The sequence below is a fragment of the Giraffa tippelskirchi genome, chromosome 1 (genome assembly GCF_054371585.1).
Source record: "Giraffa tippelskirchi isolate mGirTip1 chromosome 1, T2T-mGirTip1v1.2.pri, whole genome shotgun sequence".
Lineage (NCBI taxonomy): Eukaryota > Metazoa > Chordata > Mammalia > Artiodactyla > Giraffidae > Giraffa > Giraffa tippelskirchi.
The window spans coordinates 216874577-216898487 of NC_137275.1; the positions used below are offsets into that span (position 1 = coordinate 216874577).

Sequence of the window (23911 nt, forward strand, 5' to 3'; positions counted from 1 at the left end):
TCTCCAAGCTCACTAAAAACTGTACTTGGATTTAATTTTGATTGAGAACCATATTTGAGTCCATATTTCTAATCTCTGCACCTGACTGTGACTTAAATTGACTTCTAACACTGACATATCTTCCAAGGGAACCTAAGCAAAGAACATCAGCTCCACATCGCCCTCCCCTCAAGAGAACATGAAAAAACACAAAGTCACACTGAGAAAGAAGGGGCCACAGTTTGCTTTTGTCCAGTGAAGGTCTCTTGGCCTCAGAATGCTGCCACTTCCCGCAGTTCCAGCCCTTGGCTGTGGTCCACCCTGAGTAAGTGAATTCCTCTGCTGAAACTCGCACACAATAAGGAGATGGTGTCGGCCACCGCCAGGGAAGTCAAAGGTCCTGATCCATCCAGAGACAAGGTGAAAAGGCAGGCTGGGGACGAAGGGGGAACCAGCACGTTAGACCAAGGATGCCATATCATGAAAGGCAGCGTCTTTGTAAGAAACCTACAGAAATAAAGCACGTGCTATGTATATGCATCTAACCCAGGTAAGAGAAGCACCCGGTGCCTCAGAGGAGCATTCACCAGTGGGGAAGTCAACCCCAGATCTTCAGCACAGGACGTATTCCACCTGGAAGTACACTGGACAACTGGGACCTCACTGCCAGGCCATGTTAAAACGCTGCCCTCGGGCGCCTGCCCAGAGAACAAAGCTCAGGGCAAAAGATAAGGATACGATCTGCAGCCGCGTGCCCCGGGGTCTCACTTTGTCCTTTCAGGACAAAGGCTGACAGGGGACCTGCAGGGCGGTCTGGGGCTGCCGGCTGACCCACTCTCCTCTGTCAGCGTCCTGCAGGCCGCTCTTCTAAGAGCACGAGTGCGCACCTGGCGGGCAGAGCAATGCTTTCACACCAGCTCCTCCCTGGTCTTGAGTTTTGATCCCTGAATCTAGAACAGCTGCTCCTCCCACAAGCCCAGGTCAGGGTACCTGACTGCACTCACTGTGGAAGTCTGGCTTGTGAGCCGCTAGACGTGACCCCACACGTCTGACGGGGGCGACCCTATCCTCTCCTGCTGGGAGCTGAGTTTCTGGGAGATGACTGTTGAAGGGATTTGGCTGAGGGTCTCTAAATGAATGCTAGCCCTGTGTCTGCCAGAGGCCAGTGTCTAGGACAGAATAGTATGGAGGCAGTGGGGTGCTGGTAAACTGGCTTTTTGAAAAGAAAAAAAAAAAACCCTTCATTCACAGCATTTGTCAATTTCCATGAGGTAAATACTCTTGCCATGACCATATTAGATACTGCTGCATATTTAACCATCAGCGAGCAGAAGCTGGCTCCAGCACAGCACCACACGGAGGAAACTGACAGGAGCTTGTTCCCTAAAGCATGTCTTTCTCTGGTGCTTTGCACGACCTTTCTACGATCCCAAACCTTAGCTGCAGAGTCAAGAGAGGGCAGTCTTTCTGAGACTATCCTTACCCCATACCTCACCCCCACCAAACTGAGGCTCTCATTTTAGCCCTTGAAAAGGATTTTTAAAGTGGCAATTCTTATTCTCTTTTCCAGACATTTTGAGCATCACAAGTTAAAACATGATGAGGAACTTCAGGTAGAAAGAATGAAAGAACCAAATACATTTGAGCTTTTAGGAAGGCATCTGTACAACATGATACCAGGGGTTACGTGGTGACAGCTTCTAGCCAGAGGTTGGACAGGAAGTCTGGTCTCTTGATGTCATCTCTTAACCACTATGGGAGTGGACAGTGGCAGGACATGGGTGACTTTGTATATGCTGAGCAATGGAAGAACGAGTTTTAAAGAAACCTGTAGGACTATGTATCTTTGAGAAGCACCAGAGGCAGGCTCCTTACCTCCAGTGTCTTGATTCCAGATCTTCACCTTGCAGTCATGTGATGAGGTAGCAATTGCAGGCATCGAGGCTAAAGCTCTGGGTAGAAAGATACAGGATGCAACGGTCTGGAAGTGCCCCCTGTACTCACAGATCCTGCTCCGTGTCTGCCTTAGGTCCCACAGCTGCAAAGTAATGACAGGGGCTGGCTTGCATACATACTTCCCAGCTTCAGACATGCTTCATTCTCTAGCATCCTCTCCCCAGCCTCGCATGATGCACCTTCTCCCTCAACCCACCTCCTCACACAGACACCCTTATCTTCATCCCTCCCATCCATCCATCCAGTCAGGCAGCGACTATGTCTCAAACAAGCCAGGTTAAAGATGTGCCAGGGGTTGTTGCCTTCTTCATTATCATCATGGTTAGTGAAAGCTCCAAGTCCTGTGGCACGGTGGGACAGAAGGGGGTTGGCCTATTTTCTACGACAGCTCAAGAGCAGCCTTATATCAGCCTCTTGCTCTTGGCATCTGTGGGTCCCATGGGGACCCCACAGTTAGGAACACCTTCTCATAAGTATATACAGGTGCAGACCTTTTGATTTAATACCAAGACACTGACTCTTGGTATAGGAAGACTAGATTCTATAACAAGGGAGATGACAGTTCTGTCAGCCCACTCCTGTTGATACTAATCAGACTACACCTAGAGAATAATGTTCAAAGACAGGACCACATGGAATTGTGTCCAAAAAATAATGAAATCTCTGGACACTGAGTCGCTGTCCAAGGAACAATTGTAGGAGCTGGAAATACAAATGCTTAGCTTGGAGAAGAAATGCTACATCAGAAGCCTGGGACTCAACACCTCAACCTACCACTTATGAGAAGTGTGGTCTTATACAAGAGATTTCAACTTGTCATGCCTCTATTTCCTCATCTGTAAAATGGGAACTATAATAATACCAAACTAGCGAGATTGTCTTAAGGATTAAATGAGATAACGCACATGATGTGCTCAGCCAAGTGCCTTGCACATAATGTCCAATAAAATGGGAGTTGTAGTTGTCCTATTTGGATACTAGATAAACCTTTTAACTAATATTTTACAGTGAGAAATCCAAGGTACTCTGGAGGAGCCAAGGCAATCTATCCTGAAATTAACTGCAAGGAAAGGTATATGGGTTCAGGATGGGGTGGGCCCTTGACCAACACTAGAGCCCCAAACTTCCCAAAGAACTTGAATTCCTTTACTGTGACCACATGCGCAATGGGAACACACTTGATGCTTCAAACAGTTCATCCCCTTTCTAAACTCTACTGGGATCAGGGACATTAGCAGGTGGTTCTGTGTTTAACGCCTTCCTATCTTGACTCCCATCACATTTCTCTTTTCTATGACCAATGCAGAGAGCTTAGACAATGGAGCTTTCTTGAAAGAAGCATCCAGAATGCAAAGGATCACATACAGTATGCACTTGGAATAGGCCTGAGACTTTAGTAGAGCCTGCCTGTGTAGCCCAGGACAGGGAGGAGGCCAGAGGAAGTCATTTCTCAAACACCCGGACCCCGCAGTCTCTCACCGTGGCTTCACAGCCTTCCCCTCCAAAGCCGCTGCTGCAGGAGACACATTTGTGTCCATCCTCACTGACCTCACAGTACGTCTGGATGTGCTGCTTGGCGGAAAATGTATGAGCTACCTGCAGCCCCCGACTGTCCCACAGTCTGAAAGAAATTACGGCAGGGAATGAGTTTGCAGTAAATGTGCTGAAATGCACCTGAAATTGCCTCTGTCAGAACGCTGTGATTTACCTAAAAACAGCAACATGAACCAGATCAATCTCAGAGACGCTAAAGCTGTCAGGAAATAACCAAACTGAATGACATCTGAGTTCTTTCTATTTTGAGATCTAATTAATAGGAATTTAGACCAAGCATCTTAATTGTTCAAGTTAATTTGTTCATTTGGTCCTTTGGGGTACTACTTTCAACAGACGAGAGAGAATAATTCTGTGCCTGTGATTTAACAAAAATTTTTAAAGATACATATCATGATGGAGAGAAGCAGGCATCATTCCAGAGTCAGACACAAAAGATTTATAGGCCTTGGGCAACTGACCCATGGGGTCAATTGGGGACCGTTTTGTTTTACCTCTTGTCTCAATTTTACTTCGTTATCTTCTTCCTACCATTTTCTTTCTTTCTTTTTTTTTTTAAATAAATTTATTTATTTTAGTTGGGGGCTAATTACTTTACAATCTTCCTACCATTTTCTAAGAAGAATCTCTTGAGATCCAGTGTTTCTGGTCATGCTTTCTAGTCTAAGAAGGATTCACTTCATTTGACTTCCCTGACGGTGATTCTGAGGGCTGGGTGACTGGGGACACCTGGAGCCCAGTAAGGGCCACTTGAAGGGGTGGGACAAGCAAGCGACTGACCCTGAGGTTAATCTGAACACGTTCCCACAGTCAGGGCTGGCAGAATCAGCTGCTTCTAAAAACCAGCCGGAACAAGCCGGCTTCCTGCCACTCAGCCTCTATCCACGTGATCCGTGGGGCCAGATCAGACACCAGCACTGGCAAAGGGCAGAGGAGTGGAGGCCCTGGGAAAGGCACAGCAATGCGGAGAAGCAGAGTAGGAACAGACTCAAGTGGGCACGGGAACCACAGACCTTCACCAGAAACACCTTCACTGCTGCGCAGTAAGCCCACCTGATGGTTTTATCCTCGGAGGTCTGGAGTATGTAAGGTTCCTGGGGGACCCAGCACAAGTGAGTGACCTGGAAAAAACAAAAGTTGCAAAACTTCTCCACACCATGTCATTCCTCCACTGTAATTTCTGTAAATGTCACTAAATAGCATCTCTGTCATCACTTCTCAAGGATGCTGAGCCTAGCACATCTGACTTAAGAGGGATTTTATGTGGTGCAGAGGCCCACCGGTCATGCTCGACTTGCAGCTTCTAGGTTATCAGCAGCAATGGACCAGGCGTGAGCCCTGAAATGCATGCAGCAGTCTTACAGTGTCTGAAACCCAAACACGGCTGGCCGAGTGGCAGCTAAGGAGAGCAGCCTCTGCTTTCAAGTGGGACCAGTGAAACCCTAACTTGAGGCCTCCTCGGGTTCAGGAAGAGTGTCCTTGTTTCCCTTTATCCCTGTAGCCCCCTGCTGGATAAGCGTGAAACAGTTTTCAAAACAACTCGAGGTAACACGGTTTTCATTTCTTCCAGCATCCTGCACAAATACGGAGGGCATAGGGCAAGCACATCTTGCCACTGGCAGCTGTCTTCAAAACTCGAAAAGATCACGACTAATATCTGACAAGCACTGAAGGACACTGCCATGTCAGGTGATATAATTCTCCACATTTTATAAATGAAGACACCAAGACTTCTAGTAACTTTCTTGGGTTAATACAGCTAAAAAGTGATGTATCCATGCTTTAAACTCAGGTATGACTAACCTCATAGGCAGTGGAGTTGACTTATCAGTCTGCTACCGGAAAACACTGGTCTTCATAAGCAGATCAAATTATACAAATAGCAAAAGGTCATGGTTACTTCTCTGCATAATGTTACATATACTGAACACATGATAAGCATAAACTGTGAGCTTCTGGAGGCCAGGAACCAAGCCGTGGGCCACTAACCCTGCTTCTAGCATAGAGCCTGGCCCACAGAAGATATGGAATAACTATGTTTTGAAGGCATAAGTGAGGACACCATTTAAAACTCCAATATAAACTAGTGGAGTTGTTCTCTGGAGCAGAAGACCTTAGTTAGGGGTGAGCAGTAATTAGGAGCCAAGACTCTAAGGCCTGGTCATTGGGTCGCCAAGTCTCTCTCCTAGGCTCTTTCTCACCCCAGGCTCCCTTCATTGCCCTGCTTTGGACCAAGTTTGAGTTCGTACCAGGTTCCTAGAGACTGAAGCTCTCTCTGCACACTGTCCAGTCCCCACATCCCACAAGAGCAGGGTGTTGTCACGGGAGCCGGTACACAGTTGTGATGAATCTTAGGGAACAACGGCAAGAAGATGGTCCATGAGACGGACTTGGGAGAGGACTTTTCAGAAAGTACCACAGTGCTGGTGTTGGGAAGACATTGGCTTTACTTCACCTGGACTCACGGTCAGTCCAGTGACCACCATGGTGTGGCCAGAGAACTGCTGCCTTGGTTGTGAGGAGTTCTGCAAGTCCCACATCATGACCATCTTATCGCGAGAGGCGCTGAAGAACTGGCTTGATTTGTAAATACACGCTATCTGCTCAAAATAAATAAATAAATAAAAGCTCTAGTGTGCTTGTTTAGACGTTAAAAATGGAAAAAGCCTGGAGATAAAAGTGCTAGAGCCTGCTGTTCGCTCTCAGTCTGGTTCAAAATGCACTGTAGCCGGCAGGTAAATAGAGTCTGTGCTATGTGACTGTTGCCAATACTTAGTCTCATTATGATGGAGTTTGCTTCTGAATTTTTGGTTCATTTAGGTGGACTTCAGAGAGGGGAGTTATATAATCTGACATTCTCTATCATTTTTGCTGGAATCTCAGTCTACTCTGTAATGCTCTTTAACAAATTAATTTTTATTTAACTGTTCCTGGCTTTTAAAAAATTTCCCCAACTAGACTAAAAGTTTCCTCAGTATGGAGAGTTTGTCATTTTCTTACCTAGAGTAAACACTTAGTAAGGCTTCGATACATGACCCTGGTAAGTTAGGACAGGGCAGGGGGAGTTAATCTCAGCTGTTCTTTATTTACTACCTGTGCTGTGCTACCTGCTAAGTCGATCCGGTCATGTCCAACTCTGCAATGCTATGGGCTGTAGCCCACCAGGCTCCTCTGTCTATGGGATAGTTCAGGCAAGAATACTGGAGTGGGTTGCCATGCCCTTCTCCAGGGGATCTTCCCAACCCAGGGATCGGACCCATGTCTCTTACATCTCCTGCTCTGGCAGGTGGGTTAGCGCCACCTGGGAAGCTATGAAGGGCTTAACGATGAAACAAAAACTGTGTCTCCTATACCTGTAACAACAGCTGAGTGAATGGGTTGCTCTGGTGTGAGAGGGGCTTCACACAGTGACATCCAATGAAACCTCTGCATTTTTCCTTAACACTGAAATATTCAACCACTCTTACTACCTAGAGCTACAGGCATTCCTTTCTTCAATTCCAAATTTCCTTGTGATGCTAATCATATGACAATTACCTTGGTGATTTCACGCTCATGTCCTTTGAACCTTTTCACCACATTTCCAGTTCTCCAGTTATAGGCCACAACTGTCTGCAGAGAGTCATTAGAATATTTTAGTTTAACTGATTTTTTTTTGTTTAGCTGAAACAACAAGCCTTTACCTTGTTCTCGACCTAATTTCTCCCTCTCTACCAAGGTTTTATTGTAGTGTCGCGCCTCATGCTCCCCTAGTTTGAGCTCTCGGTCTCTTCCAGAGTCACTGGGCCACTCCGCTGAAGCATCTAGGCCTTAATGACGGGTTTGGGGTAACACTCCCCAGGGGCATCTGGTTTAAGTTGAGGTTCTGGGTGTAGATGCTGAAGGAAAATCTACATGGGATTAGATTTTTTTTCCCTACTTAAAAAAAAAAAAATTTTACCATCTTAATCATTTTTAGGTGTATGGTTAAGTAGTGTTAAAAGTATATTCAAGGAATTCCCTGGTGGTCCAAGGGTTAAGATTCTGCACTTCCAGTGCAGGGGGCATGGGTTTGATCCCTGGCTATTTCAAATCTTAAAAGATGATGCTGTGAAAGTGCTGCACTCAATATGCCAGCAAATTTGGAAAACTCAGCAGTGGCCACAGGACTGGAAAAGGTCAGTTTTCATTCCAATCCCAAAGAAAGGCAATGCCAAAGAATGCTCAAACTACCACACAATTGCACTCATCTCACACGCTAGCAAAGGGATGCTCAAAATTCTCCAAGCCAGGCTTCAGCAATACGTGAACCGTGAACTTCCAGATGTTCAAGCTGGATTTAGAAAAGGCAGAGGAACCAGAGATCAAATTGCCAACATCCATTGGATCATCGAAAAAACAAGAGAGTTCCAGAAAAACATCTATTTCTGCTTTATTGACTATGCCAAAGCCTTTGACTGTGTGGATCACAATAAACCGTGGAAAATTCTTAAAGAGATGGGAATATCAGACCACCTGACCTGCCTCCTGAGAAATCTGTATGCAGGCCAAGAAGCAACAGTTAGAACTGGACGTGGAATGACAGACTGGTTCCAAATAGGGAAAGGAGTATGTCAAGGCTGTATATTGTCACCCTGCTTATTTATCTTATATGCAGAGTACATCATGAGAAATGCTGGACTGGATGAAGCACAAGCTGGAATCAAGATTGCTGGGAGAAATATCAATAACCTCAGATATGCAGATGACACCACTCTTATGGCAGAAAGCAAAGAGGAACTGAAGAGCCTCTTGATGAAAGTGAAAGAGGAGAGTGAAAAACTTGGCTTAAAGCTCAACATTCAGAAAACTAAGATCATGGCATCCGGTCCCATCACTTCATGGTAAACAGATGAGGAAACAGTGACAGACTATTTTTTGGGTTCTGAAATAACTGCAGATGGTGACTGCAGCCATGAAATTCTGACGCTTACTCCTTGGAAGAAAAGTTATGACCAACCTAGACAGCATATTAAAAAGCAGACCTTACTTTGCCAACACAGGTCCATCTAGTCAAAGCTATGGTTTTTCCAGTAGTCATGCATGGATGTGAGAGTTGGACTATAAAGAAAGCTGAGCACCTAAGAACTGGATGTTTTTGAACTGTGGTGTTGGAGAAGGCTCTTGAGAGTCTCTTGGACAGCAAGGAGATCCAATCAGTCCATCCTAAAGGAAATCATTCCTAAATATTCATTGGAAGGATTGATGTTGAAGCTGAAACTCCAATACTTTGGCCACCTGATGGGAAGAACTGACTCATTGGAAAAGACCCTGATGCTGGGAAAGATTGAGGGCAGGAGGAGAAGGGGACGACAGAGGATGAGATGGTTGGATGGCATCACTGATTCAGTGGACATGAGTTTGGGCAAACTCCAGGAGTTGGTGATGGACAGGGAGGCCTGGCGTGCTGCAGTCCATGGGGTAGCAAAGAGTCAGACACGACTGAGCAACTGAACTGAACTGGGGAACTAAGATCTCACATGCTATGTGGCACGGCCAAAAAAATAAAAAGTATATTCACACTGTCATGAAACAGATCATACTTTCTTTTAAAAATATTTATCTATTTATTTGGCTGTGACAGGTCTTAGTTGAGGCATGTGCGATCTTCAATCTTCATTGCAGCACACAGGATCTTTAGTTGCAGCACATGGGATTTAGTTTCCAGACCAGGGCTTGAACCTAGGTCCCCTGTATTACGAGCACAGAGTCTTAGCCACTGGACCACCAGGGAAGTCCCCATACTTTTTCAATTTCAAAAAATCTCATTCACAATCCCATCTGCCAGAAAGAATCATTATGAAAATTTTCTTCCCGTGTTTTTTCCAGGAATATATTTTAGTATTTTGTTGTATTTCTCCCCCTAAACAGGATTCAAAAGCATTCTCTGGCCCAATCTCTGTAGTTCAGTACTATGACCTAGTTAAATCCAGTTTCATAACCTGCAAAACAGAGAGGCTAATCCTTGCACTATCTACCCCTTACAGGTGAGGATCATAGAAATATAATTTCATATGTCTAGATGTTAAAACAAAATGCTGCCAATTAAATGATGTTATTATCAATTTCTAGATGCATCCTGATTTCAGAGGCGTTAAAATGTGGAAACATGCGCATCTTAGAATCAGTGAAATACAGTATGAAAATGGAATCTGAAGATTCTAAATGGCTACTGAAAATCAGAGGTATTATTTATTATGAAAGAATCAGCATTTCTGCTAGCAAGAGCCTAGGTCTGAGTGCTACAACAGATCCAAATAGAGGGAGATAAAGCAACCAGATTTACACTGAAAATGGCAGCAGTCTCAAAGTATGGTAGATATTTTGGCAAAAGAGAGGCATAAAAGAGACTAGAATGTTCCTTTTGCTGATAAATAACTCCTGTGTGCATGCAGGTGTAAAAATGGATAGGCTCAAGTAATACTTGTCATTTATAAAGAGCATGTGGGTGGTCTTGCAGAGTGCTGAGGGTCTTCCCACTTAATCCTCACAACTATCCTGGGTGGTTGGCATTACTACCCCCATTTAATAGATAGGGAGCCTGAAGCTCAAGAAAATGAAAAGACTTGCCCAAAGTAACAGGAAGCAGTGAAGTAGGAATTTAAACCCAGCCTTTTTAACTCTAAAGCACATATTTTTACACTATTCAACTCTGCTGCCAGAAATGCAAAGCCAGCACTTCCTTTTCAAACATCTGCCCTTCTCTGCAATAAGCTGGTTCCCTGGGAAGTACTGCAAACCCCACCTTATCTTTTCCTCCGGAGACACAGAGGTCTGAGTTCAGAGCAGCAACAACAGAGACGGTATCCACGTGAGCCGGGCTATACTCTTGAAAGGCTTTAGTTTGAATCCTCTCTTCGATAAATCCATCTGGCCTGCTAAAGAGAGGATGGACAATGAGGAGCCCCATGGTGTAGGATGCACAGTGGAGCAAGGGGAAGAGAGTGTGGACTACGGGCCAGGCTGAGGAGAAAGAAAGAAAGGGAGGAGAGAAAAGAGACACACTGGCATCATCAGAAATGGCATTATTAACTCTGTAAATGTTCAGAATGAGTGAATGACTGGGATCTGATAAAGGAAGAAACCCAGATTCTTTGCTTACTCTAGAGATGCTTCCCAAAAATGTGGGAATCATCGCCATGGGGCCCCTCACCATGGGGCTGTAGGCACTAGCAACTAAGATGTTTCTTATCCAAAAGGAAACAGACAAAACTGACTGTTCAGGGGGGCATCAACGATGGCTCTGGGTCTTCTCATTTTATAGGAGACAATTGTCATGGGGCACAAAACTAGGGATCCCACCCGAGGGCAGACTGCTGTACCTGTATTTGTAAGTGCTGTGTTTGAATTTGCTCTGCAGTTTCCCCATCACTGCACAGAACCTGCACGAGACTTTCTGGGGAAGAGCTCGTTTCAGATGGCACCTGAGTAGCAGCATCCCTTGTGGCTGCTAGAAGTTGTGTTCCCTGTTTGGTAAAAAGAACACACAGTGTTAACTCTGTGAGTCACAAGAACGATAGGTAGTATGGTTATGCTAAAACCTTTTTTTTTTAAAAAAAAAAAAGACTAACTGTAGGCATTTGGTTTTCCTCCTTTCCCTGCCTCACTCTTATGGCCCTGGGAAGACACCATCCCTCCATATAGCATTTGCAGATAAACAAAAACAAAACTAATTTTAAAAATATTAAGACGCTCCCCAGTAAGTCAAACATAGAATTACTATGTGATCCAACAATTCTACTCCTGGGTATATAGTCCAAAGAATTGAAAACAGGTGTTCAACCCAAAATCTATACATGTCTGTTCAGAGCAGCACTGTTCACAATAGCCAAAAGCTAACAACAAACCAAGTGTCCATCAGTGGATGAATAAACAAAATGTGGTTTATGCATACAATGGAATATTCAGCCATAAAAAGGAATGAAGTACTGGGAATTCCCTGGTGGTCCACTGGTTAGGATTCAGCGCTTTCATTGCCGTGGCCCAAGTTCAATCCCTGGTCGGAAACTGAGATCCCATAAGTTTTGAGGGAAGGCCAAAAAAAAAAACCAAAAACAATCTACACCAGTAAGCTTCTTGGAAAAGAGCTTTAGTTATTCTAAAAGGCTATAACCTTCTTAGCTTGTGGGACTGCTATTAAATACTTTCCAGGGTCATGAGGTTATTCTGTAATAAGAATGAGATGCGGGAGATAGTGACACTAAGTGAGACAATACAGGTAATGACCTGACCAGCAGATCTCAAAGTGTGATCTCAGGACTGCTGGGGATTCCTGAGACCCTTTCAGGGAGTCTGTGAAATCCTTTTTCCAACTATGTCTCTATGTGAGTCCTGACTTTCTTCTTATACTACAATGCAAACAACATACTGCAATAGACTGAATGCAGAAGCAGATATGAGAATCCAACTGTCTTCTGTTTAAGCCAAACAATAAAGAGATTTGCAAAAATGTAAAACAATACCGCTCTCTTCCAATCAAACATTTTTGTGTATTTTCAAAAGTATATTTATTTTTCATAAAATTATTTATGTTTACAGGCAACAACAGGAAAAGGAGTACGTCAAGGCTGTATATTGTCACCCTGCTTATTTAACTTATTTGCAGAGTACATCATGAGAAACGCTGGGCTGGAAGAAACACAAGCTGGAATCAAGATTGCCGGGAAAAATATCAATAACCTCAGATATGCAGATGACACCACTCTTATGGCAGAAAGTAAGGAAGAACTAAAGAGCCTCTTGATGAAAGTGAAAGAGGAGAGTGAAAAAGTTGGCTTAAAGCTCAACATTCAGAAAACTAAGATCATGGCATCCGGTCCCATCACTTCATGGCAAACAGATGAGGAAACAGTGACAGACTATTTTTTTGGGTTCTGAAATAGCTGCAGATGGTGACTGCAGCCATGAAATTCTGCCGCTTACTCCTTGGAAGGAAGGGTATGACCAACCTAGACAGCATATTGAAAAGCAGAGACATTACTCTGCCAACAAAGGTCCGTCTAGTCAAGGCTATGGTTTTTCCAGTGGTCATGCATGGATGTGAGAGTTGGATGGTGAAGAAAGCTGAGCGCCAAAGAATTGATGCTTTTGAACTGTGGTGTTGGAGAAGACTCTTGAGAGTCCCTTGGACTGCAAGGAGATCCAACCAGTCCATACTAAAGGAGATCAGACCTGGTTGTTCATTGGAAGGACTGATGTTGAAGCTGAAACTCCAATACTTTGGCCATCTCATGCGAAGAGTTGACTCATTGGAAAAGACCCTAATGCTGGGAAGGATTGGGGGCAGGAGGAGAAGGGGATGACAGAGGATGAGATGGTTGGATGGCATCACCGACTCAATGGACATGGGTTTGGGTAAACTCTGGGAGTTGGTGATGGACAGGGAGGCCTGGCATGCTGCGATTCATGGGGTTGCAAAGAGTCTAACACGACTGAGCAACTGAACTGAACTGAACATGCAATAAGGTTTATTATTTTTAAAAGAGTTAATATGTAAATATTTTTAAAATGTCTCGGTTTTAATGTTGAGATCAGAATATGTGGCCAGTGTGGACGTCTGATGGGACTGAAGGTACATGACTAGGACCTAATCTCAACTATTCTGGTTAATGTTTGTCTGCTACTCAATTAGCTGTCCCCTGAGATGGCAGAGGGTAGAAGTGGGAGTACCTAGTTGCCATCTCTTCCAGGGCTCTGCTTAAAGAAATTCTAGGAGATGAGTTTCTAATGGGAATGATGAGCCTACCTAGTTCTAAGAAGAATAGTCTATAATGAGAAATAGCAGCTAAAACTCACCAAGTATTCTCCATGCAGGATCTTAGTTCCCAGACCAGGGATCAAACCCAGGCTCCCTGTGGAAGTTGGAAGTCTTAACCATTGGACCACCAGGGAAGTCCCATATCATTACCTTTAAAAAAAACCAGTTTTCCACTCTATGGAGGTCCCTCAAAAAATTATAAATAAGAGTTGCCATGTGATCCCGCAATTCCATTCCTGGGCATATGTATGGAGAAAACTATAATTTGAAAATATAAGTGTACCGTAATGTTCACGGCAGCACTATTTATTTATAATAGCCAAGACATAAAAACAACCTAAATGCCCCCTGACATATGAATGCATAAAGAAGATGTAGTACATATATACACAATGGAATATTAGTCAGCCATAAAAAAGAATGAAATAATGCCATCTGCAGCAGTGTGAATGCAACTAGAGATTATCATACTTAGTGAAGTAAGTCAGAAAGCGGAAGTGATACCATATGTTATCACTTATACATGGAATCTAAAATATGACACAAATGAACATACCTACAAAACAGAAATAGACTCACAGACATAGAGAATGGACTTGTGGTTGCCAAGGGGGCAAGGTGGAGGAATGGACTGGGAGTTTGGGACTAGCAGATGCAAACTATAATATATAGAATGGATAAACAACAAGGTCCTGCTGTATTGCACAGGGAACTATATTCAATATTCTGTGATAAACCATCACGGAAAGGAATATGAAAAAGAATGTGTGTATATATATGTATAACAATCACTTTACTGTATAGCAGAAATAAACACAACATTGTAAATCAACTATACTTCAATAAAATAGATTAAAAAAAACAAAACACTTAAAAAAACAACAAAAAACCCGCCACAGTTTTCCAGAATTTCAGCCTACATTTGAAAGCTGCCAGAATTGACCTCCTGAAAAGAACAGGTAACCAGTGAGAAATGGACTATTTCCTGCCATATCAGTAAACAAAGGATGTCACCATCATCAGGGATCGCAGCCAGACTATGGTGAGCTAGTGAGTCCTGAGGAAACTCAGGATATGAAAACACAGGACTCTGGCCCCAGTATCCTGCACACCAAAGGAATGATTTCAGTGAGCCCAGACTCTTGCATCTTCCCATACATAGAAAAGTGCTAAATTCCCTAACTTGATGCATCTAGTTTTCTGTTTTTGTTTGCTTGTGTGTGTGTGTGGTTTTCTTTAGTTAACAATAATTTTTTGATGTTCAGACTACCTGCCCTTTATTGCAAAACTCCTATATATCCGAGCTCACCTCCTCACCTCCTTGGAATAGTTCTCTTGGGGTTTCTTGAGATGTCGCCTCCCGAGCATGAAGTCCTAAAAATTCCTACCGAATAAAGCGTTAACTCTCAACTGTTAGGTGGTGAATGTTCTCTAAGCTGACAGGAACAGAAGCAAATGCAGCGGAAAGAACACGATGAGTGGCGTCCAGAGCTCTGGGCTCCGGTGCCAGGCCTGCCTCATCTCACCCGTGTCGTGCGTCGGTGAGCCCCTCGACCCTCCGCACTGTGCCTCAGCCTCCCCTCTAACGTATAAGCACGGACACCAGATTCCAAGGTTCCTAGCAGACTATACGCTCCATAAGAAGAGGGGCTCTCATATCCCTCTCTGTTGTAATTCAAGCGACTTGCACAATGTGACAAACACATGTGTTGTGAAATAGCAAACCTAAGAGCTCTTCTAGTTCAGACACTGTAGGGTTCTCTGTAACAAGCACAATTGTTGCCAGATAGAGCAGAGGGTTCCCAGAGGAAGAGAACCAGACGGAACTTCTTTGACATAAGAGAAGCCATTATAGGCCTAGACATGTTGTGATCTAAGCCTGGCCAGAAGGCTCGCTCTTGACCACATCCAAGTGAGTGAAGTCGCTCAGTCGTGTCCGACTCTTTGCGACCCCATGGACTGTAGCCTACCAGACTCCTCTGTCCATGGGATTTTCCAGGCAAGAATACTGGAGTGGGTTGCCATTTCCTTCTCCAGGGAGATGATAAATCAATTGTAAAAATTCCCAGTTCTGGGGCTTCCCTGGAGGGTCAGATGTAAAGAATTCTCCTGTCAATGCAGGAAACACAGGTTTGATCCTTAGTCCAGGAAGATCCTACATGGCATGGAGCAACTAAGCCTGTGCATCACAACTACTGAGCCTGTGCTTTAGAGCCTGGGAGCCACGACTACTGAAGCCCAATAGAGCCTGTGCTTCGCAACGAGAGAAGCTACTACCATGAGAATCCCATACACCGCAAGTAGAGAAAGCCCATGCAGCAACAAAGCCCCAGCAGAGCCAAAATACTAGATAATTTTTAAAATTTTAAAAAAGGACTCCCAGTTCTGTTTCGAAGGTAAAGGATAGCAAGAGGCACATTCTTGAGCTATTTTGCAGGATCCAAACCCCCTCAAACACTCAACCACAAGACTATCTGGTACTTAAGGAATGATGATGCTGACCTCTGCAGACCCTGGTGACTTAATGAACTAAAGCTGTGACTCTGACAACCTGAGTCCCAAATCGATGGTGAACTCTCTTCTACTCAAGCCCCTCATGAATATGCATACATCACCCGAGCCCTTTCATAAATATGCATACACTCTTATCTTAAAGGCTTCCCTGGTGGCACAGACAATAAAGTGTCTGCCTGCAATGTGGGAGACCTGGGTTCAATCCCTGGGTCGGGAAGATCCTCTAGAGAAGGACATGGCAACCCACTCCATGCCTGGAAAATTCCATAGACAAGGAGCCTGGTAGGCTACAGTCCATGGGGTCGCAAAGAGTCGGACACGACTGAGCGACTTCTTTCTTATCTTAAAACTTCCCCAGTTTTGCTGTTCCAAGAGACACAGTTTGGGCAAATATCCCTGTTCTCCCAGCTTGCTGCAAGTACTAAATCCTTCCTTCTTCTCTTTGGTTTGCTTGTGTCTTTTTGGCTTGACACCCACCAAGAGGGGAATCTAGTTTTTCAGTCACCACAAATATGACCCCAGGAAAAACTCCAGGATAGTTTTCAAAAAGCTTGCAATGTTGTACTGTTGTAGTTAGAGAGAGGTTGCCGGGCTTCCTATCTTCCAACCTAACCCATTTTTTAACACTGCCATCAAACTAAGGACAGATGCCACCCACAGATCTAGGTCACTGATGCTATAAATGGATTGGCTCTGCTTAAAACTGATTGAATTTTTAGCTGGTATCTTCCGAGAGCCATACTTCCTATCTGAAGCATATTCATAGGACAATCTAAGGAAAAGAAAATCTTGAGAATTACTTACGCCCAAATCAGTAGGATCTTCTTGGTGAGCTGCTGTATTCAATGCTTTGTAAAATTATCCTTTGGAAAATAGTTCAGGCAGCCACCTCCTAATCTCTGTAATTAGTGAAAAGGCAATTAGATTAATCTCTTCTCTAAGCATATGTTTGCACTGAAAGGAGATTCACAAGGTAAATAAGAAGTTGTTAATTAAAGAGATTGTTAAGTGTCATTTCCCCTCACAAAGATTTATCTTTTGCAAAATTCAAAGATTTTATAACTTGCACATTTCCATAATTAGGGAAACTATACCATAATGTTAATTATACAACTATTCTTAAATATGCAAAATAAGATATATTTATACTCATCATTAGATATTTTTATTTTACTCATAGTAATATTTTCATTCATCAAAAATCTTCAGGAGTGACTGCTTACTTCCAAACTTACTGTTTTTGTGAGAAAGGCAAATTCTCCTGTTTAAAATAATACTTTAAGTAAGAATTTTTAAAATAATACTTTAAGTAGAAAGAGTTTCTCAAAATCGTCACATATAAACTCTTTATTTAAAGATCTGCAGAATATGGGCAGAAACATCATTTGCTCAAAATTCTAACTGGGTAGAGTTCTTAATTTCTAGCCCAGAATTTCCATTATAAACATCTACAAAGAAGAAACAGTTTTACTGCATTTTGACAACTCAATTTTAAGAATTCAAATAAACTCTAATTATTGATTGACAGCATGGCTTATTCTAATTATTAAGAGCAGCACAAAATAGTCAGAATAATATTTCATTAGGTGCATTAGCCTTGAAATGAGGCCTAGGTCTGAATTATAGTTCTGCTTTGTTCGGTCTAGGGCAAGTTCCTGAACCTCTCCTAGTTTCCTATGTGTAAAATAGGATAATAACTCTATCATGCAGCTTCTGTGAAGATTAAAAATAGCATTTAGGGACATCTCTGGTGGTCCAGTGACTAAGACTCTGAGCTCCCAATGCAGAGGGCCAGGGTTCCATCTCTGGTCAGGGAACCAGATCTCACACGCTGCAGCTAAAGATCCTGTGAGCCAAAACTAAGACCCAGAGCAACCAAATAAATTTGCTGTTGTTCTTGGGTAGTAGCGAGGTTGGGTCCGACTCTTTGTGACCCCATGGACTACAACTTGCTAGGCTCCTCTATCCATGGGATTTTCCAGGCAAGAATACTGGAGTGGGTTGCCATTTCCTCCTCCAGGGGATCTTTCTGACCCAGGGATCAAAGACGGGTCTCTTATGTCTCCTGCATTGGCAGGCGGGTTCTTTACCACTAGTGCCACCTGGGAAGTCCCCAACAATATTTGGGTTCTTTAAAACTGTCCAATAACAGATTCTCCAGGTAGCAGTTACTCTGGCCGGTTCCACATATCAGGCCTAGAAATGCTACAGAGGACTTGGGAAACCTGTAATTCAATACAGTTCTCGATGTTTTTGTTGGTTCCAGGTCAAATCAGGCCTAAATCTGAATCCTAGGACCCATTTCTGCCCCAATCTACTTTCCAAAGGCCTTTAAGATCCTCAGTGGTCACTCTATTTTTTAACTTTTATCTTATTTTATTCTTTGGCTTCACCGAGCATCTTGTGGGATCTTAGTACCCTCACCAGAGATCCAACCTGTGCCCCCTGCAGTGGAAGCATGAAACCTTAACCACTGAACTGCCAGGGAAGCCCCTCAATGGTCACATAATTCAGAGAATTCTCTTTTAACTTTCCAGTGCAACATTCCTTGATACACTCCAGCATGTTTCCACCTGTCACTTTCCCTGAAGAAACTGGGACTGGTGGATCAGACGGTAAAGAATCTGCCTGCAATGCACAAGACCCGGGTTTGATCCCAGGTCAGGAAGATCCCCTGGAGAAGGGAATGGCAACACACTTCAGTATTCTTGCCTGGAGAATTCCACAGACAGAGGAGCCTGGGCGGCAGTCCACCCGGCCCCAAAGAGTGACTAACACTTTCACTTTTTTGTCATTTCCGAAGGTCACAAAGGGGTGAAGCTGGGGCACTGGAACTAATTCAGCTGGACTCCTGGTCCACTGTTTATGTAAATGATGATTTCATATCCCCCTTCTTCTCCCCAAATCTCATCTAAACTACACTCTGGAATACCAAGGAATCTAAAACCAAAGCTCAAACAGAAACAAAACCACAGGTAGAAGCAAGTAGGAAATGATCCGATATGATATGACCTTCTAATGGTACAGGTAGGGGAAAGAGAGTCTCAGAGAATAAGAGAGTCTTCCCAAGGTCATATAGGGAATCAGCACTACGTCACAACTCCCAAGGTTGCCCCAAATTGTGGGGACAAACTCTGCGCAGTTTTTCCTTTCAGATCACACAAATGCCCTGCGCCTCTTCTAAGCGTTTGGCCAAAGCTTATTTTTGATGAGGCTGGTGGGTGGGAGTGGATGGAGGGTGTTCACCCAAGACTGGATGTAAGGCCACCCAACCTAAGGCGTGCCCCGGGAACACCCTCCCCTCTTTGGCCAGTCGGGCGGCTTCGGCTCGGAGAGCTCCCCTCCCGTCAGCTGCGCCCTTTCCTCCCGCCTCGGGCTCCATACCCACCGGCGGGCCGGCCGGGCCGGGAGCTGAGGCCCAACGAGGACGCCGAACCCGAGGGCGTCCACAGCCTCCAGGCTCCGCAGCCTCCCGGCGCCTCGGCCCTTAGCAACGAAGTTCGCGTCGCTAGGTCTGGAGTCCTGCGAAAACCCTCCGGGCGCCCTCGCCAGCCGCCGAACCCGGGTTCCGCTCGCCTGGCGTCTTCGGGGGTTGAGCCGAGAGCGCTCCGCCGCCTTCTTACTGCAACAGTGTGTGGACAAGGTTCCAGAAAATAGGATTGATGTGTTCAAGACCACCAATGCCAGAGAATCTGTATAATACAAGGAAACTAGGATCACTGTAATAGCCACGGAGAAAGCACTTAATAAATGTCTTCTTTTTAACTATTCATTCAGATAGGGATGTTGCTTTACTTCGTAGGAGTTTTCCCTGATTCCACTCAGGCAGAGATCCCTCCCTTGTACATTTCTCCAGGTCTCAGATACCACTATTCCTTTCTTTCTTTCATCAAACCTTTACAGCCCAACACCATAGCAAGGAGACCCTGGAGTACTTCTTGAGATCCAGTGGGAAGATGGTTCTAGAAACTAACTACAAGACGGTTTTTGTAGTTGCAGTTGAATTTCTTCTAGATTAGAGTCTTTTCATCTCTCTATTGTACAGAGCACAGGATTTGCTAGTGGCTTGTTGAATGTGTGTTGAATGAATGAACAAATGAATGAACGGCAAGGACCCTAGTCAGCATTTCTTTTGCACCCTAACAGGTGCCTGCTGGAGTGCTGATCTCCCAGCAGAACTGCCTTCAATGAAGACTCGTGCAGTTTCTGAAAGTTAGGTATCTGTGGGATCAGAAGTTGAGATGGTGAGGGAAATTTACCTTCATAGAGTGTCAGGGCTGGCCATGGAGGTCTATCGTCGGACCCAGAGAGGGAATCCCCTCCAAGCCTCTGCATCACAGTTCCTCTAGCCTCTGTTAATGCTCCCTCAGTGACATTCATTACTTTATCAGTCAGTGGTCTGTTGTCAGGAGACTTCCTCCTGACAGGAGCTGGGATCTACCTTCTTGCCATTTACAACATTGATCTTAGTTCAGAGCCGAGGACTCTGCCTAGAAACTTAATCCCTCTTTCTCATAACAGCCTGGCAACTTTCAGCCAGGAGAGACTGATTACTTTGCCTGGGATACTAGGCTAGGCTCAGCGCAGCTACAGAGTTAACTTACCAGATCCCTCCCTGCCTGGTAATATACTCCAGCTCTGAGTTTGCAGACCCCCTGGAAGCTGCCTTGGGTTGAAGGCACCAGAGATTCCCAAACTGGTATCTCTAGCCAGACTTCTCCTTAGATCTGCATATCTACCTGCTTCCTGCCTACTTCCACCTAGATGTCTAAAAGACATTTCACCCTTGACATGACTCACACTGGAAACATTATCTTCCCCCCAAACCTGTTCTTCCTCTTTTCTGAGTACTGGGCACCACCATTCATCAATTACCTAAGCCAAAGGATCTAGGAGTCATTTGTAATTTTACCCTCTCCTCTGTGTTCCAGAACAATCCCCAAGACTTCTCAATTCTGACTCCTAAATATCTGAAAAATAAAAATCTCTCCACTTCTCTCTACCCACCACCCTGCTTCAGGCCAACATCATCCCAGTGTGATAGATTAAAAATGGCCACAAATTCTTTGTAGCTTCTCCTATCAGAGCTGGCCTTGTAACTTGTTGGGTGAGTTTACGCCTCAAAAGGCCAAGTAGTTTCTGCTCTCACCTTCTTGAAACACTGTCACCACAGGAAGAAGCCCAAGCTAGCCTGTTTAACACACACGGCCCATCCAATAGATAGCACCAAATGCCAGCTGTATGACAGAGACTATTTTAATTTAAAAGAATTTTTTCCGTGCACCACATGGCACGTGGGATCTTAGTCATCTGACCAAGAACTGAACTTGTGCCCTCTACCTTGGCAGTGCAGAGTCTTAGCCACTGAACCACCAGGGACATCCCTGAGTGAGGCTATTTTAGACCAACGAGACCCAGCGGAGCAATCACATGACTGCAAACATACAAGCAAACATCAGAAAAACAGCCCAGTTGAGCCCAGCCCAACTTGCCACCCCACAGAACTGTGAGCAAATAAACAGCTGTTATTTTAAGCCGCTAAGCTTTAGGATGGTTTATTATCCACAAAAGATAACTAATATCCAAATTCCTTCATCAGGTTCTATAAGGTTTGGAATATACTTTATCTTTGAATCTCATCTTCCACCTCTACCAGCCATACTATATGCTTCAGTTGTTGAAACCACTTGCAGCTCACTGGCTTATTCAGCTGTCACGTGTGAATCCTTGCACAGGTGTTCCCTCTGTCCAGAGTCCTTACATTGATCACCTGTCTCTGTCTGCCTCGCTATCCTCAGCTTAAAGGCCATCTCCCTCTCTGCCCACAAGTCTTCCCTACCATTCCTCTCTTCCTCCAGACTGAGTTAGCCATCTTTCCTTTGTGCTTGCAAAGCCCCCACACTTGCCACCATCTAGCATAGTTTTTCATTTTCTTGTCTTTCTGACATGATTGGGAGCTCCATGTGGGCAGTGGCTGATTGATCACGCCTGGATCGATTGCTTGTGTTAACACAGCATCTAGCACAGTGCTGCAATAAAACATTCTACTATGATGGTAGTGTTCTGTGTCTTCTCTGTACCATCTCCTAGTCCCCAGCCACTTGTGGTTATTGAGCACCTGCAAGTGGCTAGTGCAAGTGAAGAACTGATTTTTAAATTATATTTAATTCTAACTGTGTGGTGGGGGTGCTCCTTCTGGATGGGTCTGTTCATTAGAAAGCCAGACACTGAGCTTTAAGGTCTGGGTATTCAAGAGTAATTGTCAGGATTTTTTTCCCGCCCTGTTGTTTCTTAGAATTTGTTGGGCTATGAAACACTTATTTCTTCTTTAGAGGAAAAGAAAGTATAGCATTGACTATTTTATGGGTCTTTAACATTTAAAAAAAATTGTCAGATTTTCCTTATAGGTTATGAAGGTCTCTTATGGACTATGAGATAGGCACTAGACAACTATTATTTTGAACCACTTTTTCTTTCCTGTGAATAACATTAAATTTTTTTAAAAATTTTTTATTGAAGTAGAGTTGATTTACAATTTAACTTTAACTTTAAATTTTAGTGCCCATGGTGCTACATTTTTGTGGCTATGGTATTGGGCAGCTCAATTATGCTCATGGAATATTTTTGCCTTGGTTGTATTTTTTCCTTTTTTTCTTTTTAAATAGCCACTTCTGGTCATTTTATTCACTTCTCACTCGCCAAATACTGATGCATCTAAGGACGGAGGTGATCCTTTATGGTGTTCTTTCTCCTGTTTGTATTTCTTTCTTTCTTTTTTTAATCACTGAGTATTTTTGAATAAAAAAACGAGAGCGGAAGTCAGTCATGGACAGCCAATTAGGACACAACATAGAATGCTGTGGGTGTAAGTAAGGCAAATTCACACACTGCCTTTTCCCCCCTGACCTTTTATCCCCTGAGCTTAACGATACCAGTGCCTCTAATTCTGCCTTATATAAATATTGATATAAACCTAGTTTTTGGCTTTTTGCTGCCTTAGCTGGTTATTCTCTCTTGGACTTGTCCAGTTTGATACTGTCTCTCTTCTGAAGTGGGCTGATCCTGAGAGCCTTCTGGAGACAAGACCTGGTCTCATCCAGTCCCTTCTTGGATCTCGTCTGGCCAGAGTGGAGAAGACTGTCTCTGCTCAGAGGCCTAGACTTCACCACACGGCAGCCATGTGGTCTGAGTCCGTCATTCAGCACTGGCAGACGGCCTAGCCCCTCTTAAAGGTGACAGTTGAGGCTGGTTATGCTGTGAATACATCACAGGAGAAAAGAAGCCACAGTGCTGAGAGACTTCTTGCCACTCCTGGAAACCATGCAAGCCCCAGTCAGATGATTTCCAGCCCTGACGTCAGAGACAAGCGGGCAGACAAGGGCCACTGCTAAAGAGCAGGCCTGCAGGATAGTAAAGGCTGGGGATAGTCCTTTTCAACAGAATTTTCTCAGATGTTCACTGCTAAAAAGTTAAAAAAAAAAAAAAAGACCAAAACCAAATATCATAAACAAAAAAGTGAAAAGTTAGATTACAGAGCAGAATGTACAGATAATCCCAGTTTTATAAAAAGAAATACATTCCCACCCATGTCATATAGTAGGAGTTAATCAATATTTTATCATGTGTGTGGGGATCTGTAAAATATACTTGTGGTGCCGTTTCAGAATGTAAATTTGTTACAGGGAAGAACTGACTCCATGTTGGATCTGTTTCTTTTACTTTAACCTTTGCTTCCTCTTGCTTTTGTTCACTAAAAGTATATTGTCCATACATAATGGAGGGGCTTCCCTGGTGACTCAGATGGTAGAGAATCCACCTGCAATGCAAGAGACCCAGGTTTGATCCCTGGGTTGGGAAGATCCCCTGGAGAAGGGAATGGCTACCCACTGCAGTATTCTTGCCTGGAGAATTCCATGGACAGAGGAGCCTGGTGGGTTACAGTCCATGGGGTCGAAAAGAGTTGGACACGACTGATTTGGACCCGACTGAGCGATTAACACACACACAATGGCCTGCCTCAGGAACCCTGCCCTCTGCCTGAATGTTAAACCAAAATGCCTTTGTTCAGGACCCTGTCCATTTGTGGATGGCTACAGGAAGGAAGATATTAACACATCCTCTATCTGAGGCTAG

General features: G+C 44.1%; 1 protein-coding gene across 2 annotated transcripts; it reads right to left on the reverse strand.

The window, feature by feature from the left end:
- Window positions 1-207: 207 nt before the first annotated feature.
- WDR31 (WD repeat domain 31) lies at window positions 208-19260 on the reverse strand. Of its 2 annotated transcripts, none has more exons than XM_081527754.1 (11): window positions 19167-19260; window positions 16583-16677; window positions 10830-10973; window positions 10253-10382; window positions 7027-7101; window positions 5945-6089; window positions 5739-5839; window positions 4543-4610; window positions 3415-3556; window positions 1855-2017; window positions 208-412 (listed from the first exon to the last, which is right to left on the reverse strand). In XM_081527754.1, exons 3-11 carry the CDS (start codon window positions 10943-10945, stop codon window positions 252-254), a joined length of 1101 nt encoding a protein of 366 aa, XP_081383880.1. In that variant the 5' UTR covers window positions 10946-10973; window positions 16583-16677; window positions 19167-19260; the 3' UTR covers window positions 208-251. The 2 variants fall into 2 exon arrangements, with proteins under 2 accessions (XP_081383880.1, XP_081383869.1); XM_081527743.1 differs by having other exon boundaries at window positions 10253-10385.
- Between the last annotated feature and the right edge of the window lie 4651 nt (window positions 19261-23911).

Excerpts from the sequence above, each read along its gene's own strand:
- WDR31 (XM_081527743.1), bottom strand. The coding sequence starts at position 10,945 with ATGCTGCTACTCAGGTGCCATCTGAAACGAGCTCTTCCCCAGAAAGTC. Across the intron at positions 10,386-10,829 it reads CACAGCACTTACAAATACAG|CAGGCCAGATGGATTTATCG; the intron begins GTACAGCAGTCT and ends TCCTCTCTTTAG. Across the intron at positions 3,557-4,542 it reads TCCGAGGATAAAACCATCAG|ACTGTGGGACAGTCGGGGGC; the intron begins GTGGGCTTACTG and ends AATTTCTTTCAG.